At 41.7% G+C, this 12,156-nt stretch overlaps 1 protein-coding gene and 1 pseudogene across 3 annotated transcripts in view; one reads left to right on the forward strand and one right to left on the reverse strand.

The window, feature by feature from the left end:
* The window catches only part of LOC107546677 (general transcription factor II-I repeat domain-containing protein 2), a 32,313-nt gene that overhangs the window by 14,460 nt on the left and 5,697 nt on the right, over positions 1-12,156 (reverse strand). For 2 of the 3 annotated variants that reach the window (XM_016225132.2, XM_016225131.2), the window contains exons 3-7: positions 7,979-8,098; positions 6,498-6,681; positions 6,302-6,330; positions 4,778-4,832; positions 4,206-4,249 (exon numbers count right to left, since the gene is read on the reverse strand). In XM_016225132.2, coding sequence (XP_016080618.2) covers positions 4,206-4,249; positions 4,778-4,832; positions 6,302-6,330; positions 6,498-6,681; positions 7,979-8,098 — 432 coding nt within the window. Of the gene's footprint in view, positions 1-4,205; positions 4,250-4,777; positions 4,833-6,301; positions 6,331-6,497; positions 6,682-7,978; positions 8,164-12,156 lie in introns of all 3 variants that reach the window. The other variant, XM_087815611.1, reaches the window with a different exon arrangement.
* Positions 2,852-3,219, forward strand: LOC107546679 (large ribosomal subunit protein eL8 pseudogene; annotated as a pseudogene).

Here is a 12,156-nt window from a genome sequence, read left to right on the forward strand (position 1 = left end):
TACATGTAATTTTACCATGAATGTTAATAACATCAAAAGCGATAATTGTGGCACATCTTGGGCTTCACTGTCTAGCATCAATTTACAAATTCTGAGGATATTCTGAAAAGTAACAGCTGTTGGTATAAGGACAGTGAGACTGGATATTTAAAATGTGATTATCGCCTGGCCCACTTGGCTCAGTGGTTGAGCGCCGACCCATGAACCAAGAGGTCAAGGTTTGATTCCTGGGCAGGGCACATGCCCAGGTTGAGGGCTCGGTCCCCGGTAGGGGGCTTGCAGGAGGCAGCCAATCAATGACTCACCATTGATGTTGCTATCTCTCTCTCCCTTTCCCTTCCTCTCTCTGAAATAATTTTTTAAAAAAAATCACACATTAAAAAAAAGCAGTTATCAAGAAGGAAAATTTGTTAGAACAATGGAGGAACAGAATGGACAAGGCGGATGGACATATTCGTAAAATGGTAGATTAAGTTGAGGATTTTGCTTAGAAATGGGACAAAAAGGTAATCTGATGGAAAGATGAAAGAAAAGTTGACAAATGGAGGTCTACTTATACATAAAAAAGAAAAAATGCTATTTGTGTGTTTATTTGTAAGTGATCTGAAAGAATTTTCACCAATTGGTTAAAAGTTGTTGCCCCTTATATGGGGAACGGATTTGAGATGTGCAGGAGACTTAGGGGGATGGAGTTTTGAAAGAGAGTGAAAGGGTGAAAAGGAATTTTTCTTATTACTTCTTATAAATCTGAGTTTTAAAAAATTTAAACATGTATAACTTTTGTAATATTTTGTAATAAAATTTTCATTAAAGTACACATTCCAAATTGATTAGGCACTGAAGACTCTACTAACAGAAACAACTGATGAATATGCCACAGCTGGGCTGTCAAGGAAAAAGTCCTTTTTAATCCAGGCAATTGAAACCAGATTTGACAGTGCAAAATTTGTTTGAAGTGCTAATGAAAACAGATTTACTGCAGCCTTCCCTCAAAATAAAAGAGAGAAGAGGGAGGGAGAGAAGGGAAAGGGAGAGACAGAGAGAAAGGAATTTAAAATTCTAAACCATTTAAACATTTGTTCTGTGTAACAAGTGCTACACAAATATCACAAGACATAAGGCCGATTGATGGCCAGCTCGCAGAAGCCTGCAGGCAGCTGGAAGCAATTTGTACTGCAACATGAAGTCCACAGGAGAATTCATTAATAGGGAGCATATTTTTGTTTAAACAGAACCATATCTCCAAAGAAAGGCCTCAACAAGAGGCCTATTTCAAAGCTCATTGGGCCCAACAGCTGGTGAGGAAGGAGATGAGAGGTTTGGGTTTGGATCCATAAAAGGGCTCCTGGGGAGAGCTGACAACTCCCTCTACCCCCACTTGTCATCTTCCTAAGAGGGGACTGCAGGCAGAACATATCTGAGCTTTGAAAAGCACTCAAGGCTAAGATTAAATAGGTGAGAGCTGAGGACATGCCATGTGTAAGTGAAATTAAGACTCCGCAGCTGAATTCTGCTGGGCGGAGATCCGTGGCTCGTTTCTTTTCATTGACTTGTGTTGGTTTTACCTACAATAACTAAGGTGGACGAGCACCAGTATTTTTCAGTCTGTCACTGAAGGTGGAGCTTCTACTAAGCACATATTTACAAGCACCTGCAGCTGGGGTGGGGGCACCCTTGAGTGTGACAAGGAGGTTGGTCCCCTGGTGCGGGGTTCCCCTAGTGACTGGGGGCTGCTGAGGATAAGCCACGCCTGGCCAGTGTGATGGCGCTGGCGCTCTGTCCTCGGTGCTCCCCGAGTCAGTCTCTATTTTCCCTTTTCCTACGTCTTTCCTTAGTATTGAGTATTGTTTTTCTTTTGGATTATCTTAGATTTAATTTTAACTTCACATTTTGAAACTGTTCATTTCATATTCTAGGTTGCTTCTGTGAGCACTATTTCATTCTAGTTTTAGTCCTTTATAATCAGCTGGTGTTCATTTTTATCTTTTTGAGGTCTGAGTTTTATGTACTTGATTATTTTGGGTTTTCTGACCTTTCCACTTTTAATACCTTCAATATTTTCCCATGTCTTGATTAAACATTTGAGTTTTTAAGAAATTCTATTTTTAACTTCTTAACATTTTTCCTCTAATTAATGCCATTTTTCTTTTTTGAGGAGGGGGGAGAGGCAGGGATGGAGATAAACTACTCTCATCCACTGAAAAGGGATTTCCCTCCCCAATATACACTGTCTTAGTAATGCATGTTTATTGTAGAACATTTAGAAATGACGGAAGAGTGCATGAAAGCAGTAAAATATGTCCAAAAATGAAAACATTGCTCTCTCCTCCCGCTGTCCAAGATGCCAAAAGGAAAGAAGGCCAAGGGGAAGAAGGTGGCGCCGGCCCCTGCTGTCGTGAAGAAGCAGGAGGCCAAGAAGGCTGTCAATCCCCTGTTTGAGAAAAGGCCCAAGAATTTTGGCATTGGACAGGACATCCAGCCCAAAAGGGACCTCACCGCTTTGTCAAATGGCCCCGCTACATTCGGCTGCAGTGGCAAAGGGCTATTCTCTACAAGTGTCTGAAAGTGCCTCCTGCCATTACCAGTTCACCCAGGCCTTGGACCGCCAAACAGCTACTCAGCTGCTTAAGCTGGCCCACAAGTACAGACCAGAGACGAAGCAAGAAAAGAAGCAGTGATTGTTGGCCCGGGCTGAGAAAAAGCTGCAGGCAAAGGCGATGTCCCCACCAAGAGGCCACCTGTCCTTTGAGCAGGGGTTAACACGGTCACCACCCTGGTGGAGAACAAGAAGGCCCAGCTGGCGGTGACTGCCCATGACGTGGACCCCACTGAGCTGGTTGTCTTCTTGCCTGCCCTGTGCCGGAAGATGGGTGTTTCCTACTGCATTATCAAGGGGAAGGCCAGGCTGGGCCGGCTTGCCCACAGGAAGACCTGCACCACCATCGCCTTCACACAGGTTAACTTGGAAGACAAAGGCGCTCTGGCTAAGCTGGTGGAAGCTATCAGGACCAATTACAATGACAGATACCATGAGATCCGCCGCCACTGGGGAGGCAATGTCCTGGGTTCAAAGTCGGTGGCTCGCATTGCCAAGCTGGAAAAGGCCAAGGCTAAGGAACTGGCCACCAAGCTGGGCTAAGTGTGTACTGTTGAGTTTTCTGTACATAAAAGTAATAAAAAGTCTCCTTCAGCCAAAAAAAAAAAAAAAAAAAAAGAAAACATTGCTGTATTTGTAAATCAAGTCATATTCCAAACGTGTACTCAAGACTTATTCATTTCGAAGTCAGGTTCTAATTTTTAAAAAAATATGTTTTTATTGCCCTGCCGGGAGTGGCTCGGCAGTTGAGCGTCAACCTGGGATCCAGGCGATCGGGGTTTGGTTCCCGGTCAGGGCACATGCCCGGGTTGCGGGCTCGATCAATGACTCTCTCATCATTGATGTTTCTGTCTCTCTCTCCCTCTCCTTTCCTCTCTCTGAAATCAATAAAGATATATTTAAAAATAAATAAATATGTTTTTATTGACTTCAGAGAGAGGAAGAGAGAGGGAGAGAGGGAGAGAAATATCAATGATGAGAGAAGCACTGACTGGCTGCCTTCTGCATGCCCCACACTGGGGATTGAGCCCATAACCTGGGCATGTGCCCTGACCGGGAATTGAACCGAGATCTCCTGGATCATAGGTCAATGCTCAACTGCTGAGCCACACCAGCCAGGCAGTCAGGTTCTAACTTAAACATAATTAAAGTAATATTTTGTCCACAAATGTATCTACTTAATAACAAAGTACTTAGTATTTAGTGAATTAGAAGGCTCTTTTCTAGATATTTGAATAAAATATAATTATTCTACAAATAAGGTTCCATTTGAGGTTAATTAATGCTCTAAACCCCATCTTTTGGTTGATTCTTTCAAATTTTCTGCATAGACAATCATGTCATATGTGAACAAACATTTTTATTTCCTTTTCTTGTCTTATTGCACTAGCTAGGAAGTCCAATATGAAGTTGAAAAGGAGCAGTGATAGGGTATAGCCTTGCCTTCTTCCTGAACTTAGGGGGAAAGATTCTAGTTTCTCACCATTGAGTATAATGTTAGTTGTATTTTTTTGTAGATTTAAAAAAATCAAGTTGAAGTTTGCTCTATTTTAGTTTACTCAAGTAAAACGAAAGAAAGGAGTCAAATGATAACCTGCTAAATACATACCGGAATCTTCCATGGGTTCAGTTTTCACATGGATGGGGCCACAACTGAAAGGAGAAGGGGATCCTGGTCAAGACAGGCAGGGTGAGGGCTGACCACAGGTACTTGACATGCTGAATTCAAACTCCCCAGATGTCCATGTCAAATCCCCTTCCCACAACAAACTGAGAGCAAAACTGCCACAAGTTTAATATTAATATTCTTAATAATGTTACAAAATTAAAGGTGTCAACTGAATATAGCCTTATAATCCCTAACATCTTTCTTGAATAAAAAATATGCAACTGATCCTTGGACACTTGGGGGTTAGGGGCACCAACCCACCACACAGTCGAAAATCTGAATATAATATATGTTGGCTCTCCACATAGGCGTATTCCCAGCTATGGATTGAAAAAACAGGTAACCCTCAAACAACAAGGGTCTGAACTGTGCTGGTCCACTACCGGTATAAGAGGAGCCGTGGAGGTCAAACCCATGTTGTTCAAGGGTCAGCTGTAAAACAAAATAAGGAAGACTTTCCAGTCTAAAAAGTAACACTTTGGGGCTAGATGTGGATATTTTTTATCCCTTACCTTTCACTTGGTGATGTCACTGATTTCTCAGCATCTGTTACCAGCCCAGGTCCACCTGCGCAGAAGTGAAAAAACACACACTAGCCCCTTTCCACATCTTGAAATATGAAAACATTCAAAGGCATATAAATTGAAAGCAAATACAGAGAGAACAGAATTCCCATCTCTACCTAAGTCATCACAGAATAGCAGTGGGGGGAAAGACCAACTCAAACTTGACCCCGTGTTCTGGGGCCATTTGTGTGGGCGGAATGGGGGCCAAGGAGCAGACTGGGGCTGGAACACAGGTGTGGATCCCACGTTGCTGCTCACCAGCTGTGGCCTCCAGCAACTCACTATACCTCCTGTGATTTAGTTTCCTCATCTGAAAATGGTGGTTGGGTGAGAACTAATACATGCCAAGTGCTTAGAATAGTGCCTAGCACACTGTAAACACTAAATGAGTGTTAGCTGCTATTATTATTCTCTAATGAAAATACAAATCATCTGGCACAATAATCACCTGCCACCTGCCACCCTTACCTTCAAGTCTCTCCTTTATTTGTGAGCTAGAGGATTCCGGGAGCTCACAATTGTTCCAGAAACAGACTTTGCTCTGTGAGTAGTCCATGTTCAGAAGAACTGGAGCATGTCACATGGCCCTCTGCACCCTACTGTGTGCCTTGTGAACGGTGCATACCCCACCCTATGGCCCCCTCCGACCATCTCTACCCATGCAGGCTCAGTATGACACCCTCTTTAGACCTGATCTTTCATATACAGCTATGGTTTCCAATTTCACTCAGAATAATAATCTGAGAAAATAAGGAGTGGGCATAGGTAGATATCTAAACACTTCCGGTAAATTACTTTTTTGTCCCTTCATAATCATAAGTTCAGGAGATTATAAGGGGTCACTGCTTCCCAAATGTGGTCTCAGATACCTTTCTGTCTGGTCACATGGCATGGGCTTCCTGGAAGAATCAGCCGGTTGATTCCCTGCTCCTCCATGAAGCCCTTCCAATCGCACAATTCTAACCCCTTTGCAGGGATAGGGATTTCCTCCAGCCATTCTGAGAGCACAGGCCACATCTGGTTCCGTGCTGGACAGTCTCATTCCTTCTCTTAGACTGTGAGTTTCAGAAACATGGGAATAGTCACACATCCTAGTCCCACTTCTGAACCCAGCAATGCCTGGCAGTCAAAGACCAGGAGGTGACCCCAGAATCTTCACACTCCTGTGCCCAAGGACAAAGCAGATCTATTGCTGTCTGTGGTCTGGATGCAGAAACTTGTCGGAGTGCAAACTGGGAGGAGGGTGGTATCTCAGCTTTCTAGACGGGGTGTGTGTGTGTCTTTCCCTGAGCTGTACACCCTGCAAACATCATGACCACTCACCCTGGAATACCAGAGACTGCCTCCCCAATGAGGATAAGGCAAAGAATAAATAAGCTTTAGAATGTGCCAAACTTGCATTTTAATTAGAAAAGCAGAACTGGTTTAGCAGCCAAGGGCAGTCGCTAAGTATGAGAAGCTGTTACTTACCTTGCTGATTTGCTGCATCCAGGAAAGGTCTGCAAGAAAACCAACACTATTACCCAATATGAACACACAAGAAAGTCAGTTTAAACATCTGAATAACCAACTTCTAAATGTAGCAGAACGTAACTAATTGGCTGAAATTAAGCTCTCAGTTTATCTTTAAATATACTAACTGTTATGATGGAATAGAGCCCGTCACCTGTTTATGATGAATGAAATCCCCACTTTGTTCTCCAAAATCCATTTCAGGGTTGCAAGATCATAGTTCTCCGGGTGCTGAAAGGTAACTCCCTCTGGAAGCCCCCGCACTCCCACGGCGGACTGATCTCGCAGCATCTTCTCGTAAGGAACAGGCACCATTGCTGTTGTTCCTAACGCTTTACCTAGAAGAAGAGGCAGGTGACTTTGAACAGTATGAGCATAAAACCCTACCAGTCAGTTTCATTTAGTGTAATAAACACAGGCGGTGACATCTGGCTTTGAAGATACATTAGAAACAGAAGGTACCCGATTTCTCTATATCCCAAGTTAGAAAAATTCCCAAAGGGCCCAAATAAAAAATTTATAATATATATATTAAATATATCTTTATTGATTTCAGAGAGAGGAAAGGAGAAGGAGAGAGAGAGATAGAAATATCAATGATGAGAGAGTCATTGACCGAGCCCGCAACCCGGGCATGTGCCCTGACAGGGAATCGAACCCCGATCGCCTGGATCCCAGGTCGACGCTCAACCGCTGAGCCACGCCCGGCCGGACAAAATTTATAATATTTACTTCAAACCTTCACATAAGAAAGAGAAAAGAATAGGTCTTTTAATCTATTTTCTTGGTGGTTGGGCAATTTGGGGTACTTGCCCTGGCATTCCCAGGGCTGCAGAGAGCACCCCGTGGTTACTCAAGCTGCTGCCAAAAGAGGATGGAGCCTCCACTCAAAGCTTAAATTGTCCCTATGTCACACCTAACAAGTCAGGCCAACCTGCCTGTGGAGAAGTTATGAAGTCACCATAGCCTCATGTCACCACTGGGGCCGTGTGTCCTTCTGCACCCACCGGCCGGCCAGGCCAGAGGTGTGGGAGCTCCATTTCTCATAGAGAAGTGTAGCCTGGGCACCCAAGATCCCTGTCCCCAAAGTGAAATGCTCACATGGACCTGCAGGTCACATAAATATGTGCAGCTGTCTTGATACACAAGGCCCTAAGGCGATAAAGTGCTTATATCACAATTAAGGATAACACCTGTATAGTTATCTGGCTATCTATCTTTTTAAAACACTGTGTAGGTATTTTTTAAAAAATCCCTGTCTTAAGGCCTGTGGAAAGGTGTGCGTAGGTGGAAAGACAGATGAGGGTGAGGCTGGTGACAAAGCAGCAATAAAAATCTTCAGTAACTCGGTTGGCAGAGGAGTGGGGGTGAGTCGGGGCTCCCTAAAATGGGAGCAAAGACTGAAGTCTGATCGATCCGGAGGTTTCGATGGACCAGAAGAAACAAAGTTGTCTTCTGTAGGAAAACTTGAGCTGGTACTTAAGAACCGGCTCTTTGCTTGATGAGAATGCAGATTTTCGGATGACAGAAACCTAACTAGTCACACCAATAAGATGATCTACCACTGCCCTACTCCGCAGAATGAATGCCTCGGAGTGAACTACTCCGAGAATGACTGCCCCAAGTGCACTGTACCATAACAAAAGCAGAAGTAGTCCTCCACTGCTTTTCTGAGTATTTCCGTTTCTCCGGAGTGGAGCTGCACTCCCTTCAGCGGGCGCGGGGGTTTCATCTCGGGCAGGCCTCCCGCAGTGCCTGTAACAGTGAGCGCACGGTCAGTGTCCAGGCGTTTGCACCGCACACGTCCTCAATCTCTGCTTCTGGTATACGGAAAGGCAAAGGGGAAAGTGTGATAAACATACAACAAGATCTTTGTTTATTTAAATAAACATAAAGATCAAGTTATTTATGATGAACAGCATGCTATAACATGATGATCAATCTCTGAAATGAATCTATTGATAAAGAACTGTAAGTAATTCAACACACAAGGAAGTATTCGTAGTTCAGAGGAAATTATTTGTAAGCAGACATGTTATTTGTTATAGTCTAAAAGCAACACGACCCTCACCCCTGAACACGTTCAGTCCCCTAGCACATGTCAGGACTGCCACTGTGGCTGGAAACCGAGGGGGGAAACCCCGGAGAGGAATGAGTCGCAGAGGTGGGAGACCTAATATCTTCATATAAGTTCCCCTGTTCCCCTCAAATTCTTGACTGGCCTCACAGCCATATAAGCATACGGTGAGACTTTAAGGAAAAGCAACAAGCTAAAGAGCTGCACAGAGATTTAAATAGCTGTGTGGTGCTGGAAAGCCAGTTTCAAAGTCAAGTCCTGCTGAGTTAGAGCAGCATGAGACACAGCTTGTGAAGCTAATGGGCACACATGAGGAGTAAGGGCCACACTCCAAGACTACTGAGGCCCCAGGCCAAAGAGCAAAATCAAAATAGGCTTGTCTACACGGGCTCCCCACAGGGTCAGCGGGACCTGCCAGTAATTTAATTGCCTGTCAAAAAAAGGCAAGATTATTAGCAGATGTTTATAACATATCATGTATAATATACAGTATAAAATAAAAAACTAGTAGAAATGTGAACAAGCAAGAAAATGTGACCCAGGATGAAGAGAAAAAAATGAATAGAAGCAGGACCACAAATGACCCAGATAAGGAATTAAAAAAACTGCTATAAATACATTAAAGAATTTACAGGGGAGATGAACAAATGGGTGACTATATGGGGAATCCCAACAGAGAAATGAAAATGCTGACAAAAAGGAAAGATATAAACACAGAGAGAGAGAGAACATGAGAGAGAGAAAATGAGAGAGAAAGTGAAAGAGAGGAGAAAATAGAATTCCAGAATAAAAAATAATCAGAAATGAAAATTTCACAGGATAGACTTAACAACAGCACATTGTTGAAGAATGAATCTCTGTCCTCAAAGAAAGGTAATAAAAACTATCCAATCTAAAGCCTGAATAGGAAACAGAATTTTAAAAAAGGGACCAGAACCTTAATGACCTGTGGGACAATATCAAATTTTCTTCTATATGTGTAAATGAGGAAGCGAACTAATGAGAATAAATATCTGAAGAGATAATATCCAATTGATGAAGACCACAAATAGACATATCATGGCCAAATTGCTGAAAACCAAAGATTAAATAAACAGAACTAAGGGAAACAACACACTACCTTCAGAAGAACAAAACTAAGAATTCTAACCTGACTTTGTATCTAAAAAATGGAAGCCTGAAAGCAATGGAATAAAACTTTTAAAGGGGCTGAAATAGAAAACAAACAAACCACCAAGTAGAATGCCATATCAAGTAAAAATATTCTTCAAAAACAAAAGCAGGAGAGTGATGTTGGCAATATAGCGGACGAAGCAACGGCCCTTCCCTCCCCCACAGATACAGCAAATGAACCAGAGAGACCAGAACACCTCTGTGAGAACCTGGCTGACCAGTTAAGAAGCCACATCACCTAAGCCACTGTAAAACCAAGAAGGGATTCCAGAATAAGGGGTAGAAAAATTCCTGGCATTTGGTCTCTCTCTAGAGGGCATAGTTGCAGAGCAACTGGGAGGAAACCCCCAGGCTGGGGCTCCTTCCTTGGGATGGAAACAAAAGAGTGAACTGTGTATCCAACATTCCGGCTGCCTGGGGGCTGCAGAAGAAAACGGTTTCTCTCTTGTTTTTGCTCAAAGCACTGATGGGATCATCCTGTACTAGTTTGGCAGCTGCTGAAAACGGGTGAGCAGCATGTTAGAGCTGCAGTTCTGTGGGAAGACACCAGGGGGAGAAAGATATTCCAAAAGGTTAGAGAGGTCCTAGAACAGCCAGCAGGATGGCTGGGGGAGGTCCCAGTCATTTGAAGTCATCGAGTTAGACAAACAAAATGGGGAAAAAAAAAAGTGAAGAAAGCATAAGGGATTTATGGGACACTATGCCATCTACAAGACTCACTTTGGATTTAAGGATAAATATAGAGTGAACATGAAAGGATGGAAAAAGATATTCCATGCAAGTGATAATCAAAGAGATGCAAAAGGTAATGGCAATGCAAAGGGTAGCCAGGAACGGCTGTATCAGTCAATGCAGACTTTAAATAAAAACTGGTATAAGAAACAAAGAAGGACATTATCTAGTGATAAAACGGTCAATTTATCAGGAAGCTAGAACAGCTAGCTGTAAATATTTATGTCCCAAATCTCAGAGCTCCTAAATATAGGAAGCAGAAATGAAGGGAGAAATAGAGAGCAATGCAATAATGTAGGAGACTTCACTAGCCCCACTTTCAGTAATGGAGAGGACAATCAGACAAAAAAACCAAAAAGGAAACGGAGGAATTAAACAACACTATAAACCAACTGGACATGACAGACATTATAAACACTCTGCCCAACGGCAGTAGAATATGCGTTCTTCTCAAGTGCACATGGACCATTCTCTAGGACAGACCAAATGTTAGGCCACAAAATAAGTCTTAACTAATTCAAAAAGATCAAAGTCATACAAAATATCTTTTTTTATCACAGTGGAATAAAACTAGAAATCAATAACACAAAGAAAACTGGAAAACTCACAAATATGTCCAGATTAAAAATGGATCACAGAAGTCACAAGGGAAATTAGAAAATACCTTCAGACAAATGAAAATGAAAATACAACATACCAAAATTTATGGGTTAAAGCAAAGGCAATGCTACGAGGCAAGTTTATAGATGTAAATGAGTACATTAAAAAAAGATGTCAGTTCTGGCCAGGTAGCTCAGTTGGTTAGAGCGTTGTCCTGATATGCCAAGGTTACAGGTTCAGTCTCTGGTCAGGGCACATACAAGGAGCAACCAATGAACGCATAAATGAGTGAAACAACAAACTGATGTCTCTCTCTCTCTGTCCCTTGCCCTCTCTCTCTCAAATCAACCAATAAAAAAAAATTTTTAAAAAAGATCTCATATCAACAAACTAACTTTTACACCTCAAGAAACTAGAAAAGAAGAGCAAACTAAACCCAAAGGTGGCAGAATGAAGGAAATAAAAATTACAGCAGAGATAAATGAAATAGAGAACAGAAAATCAATATAGTAAATATTAATTTCAGGTTCACTGTGACAAACTAGGAGGGCATATTGTAATTCCAAGAACAACCAATAAAAAGATAAATAGAACACAGAGCAAAAAGTCAATGAAGGAGAGAAAATATAACACAAAAGTTTCTCAATTTAAAACAGTACAGGAACCTAGGCACAAAGGAACAAAGAACAAATGGGACAAATAGAAAAGAAACAGCAAGATAGAAGCCTTAAATTAAATTATGTAAGTAATTATATTAAATGTAAATGGATATAAGAATCAGACTTTTTAAAAAAAGATCTAATTCCATAAGTTTATAAGAGACACAGTTTAAATATAAACACATAGAAGGCTGAGAGTAATTGAATGGAAAAAGACCTACCATGCAAATATTAATCATAAGAAAGTCGATATGACTATATTAATATAAGATAAAGTAGACTTCAAGACCAGGTTATAAATGAAAACAAAGAGGAATATTTCATGAAGGGGAAAAAAAAAAATTCACCAGGAAAACATTATAATCCTAGATGGGTATGTATTTAATAACATATTCATGTCTCTATCTTCAACATATCTGAAGCAAAATATACTAATCAAAAGGAGGGATAAACAAATACACAATATAGTTGGAGATTTTAACAATCCTTTATCAGTAACTGACAAAAATAAGCAGGCAAAATAAAAATGGATATGGAGAACTGAATAACCTACCATGCAAATATTAATCACA

Source organism: Miniopterus natalensis, chromosome 3 (genome assembly GCF_054644295.1).
Source record: "Miniopterus natalensis isolate mMinNat1 chromosome 3, mMinNat1.hap1, whole genome shotgun sequence".
Lineage (NCBI taxonomy): Eukaryota > Metazoa > Chordata > Mammalia > Chiroptera > Miniopteridae > Miniopterus > Miniopterus natalensis.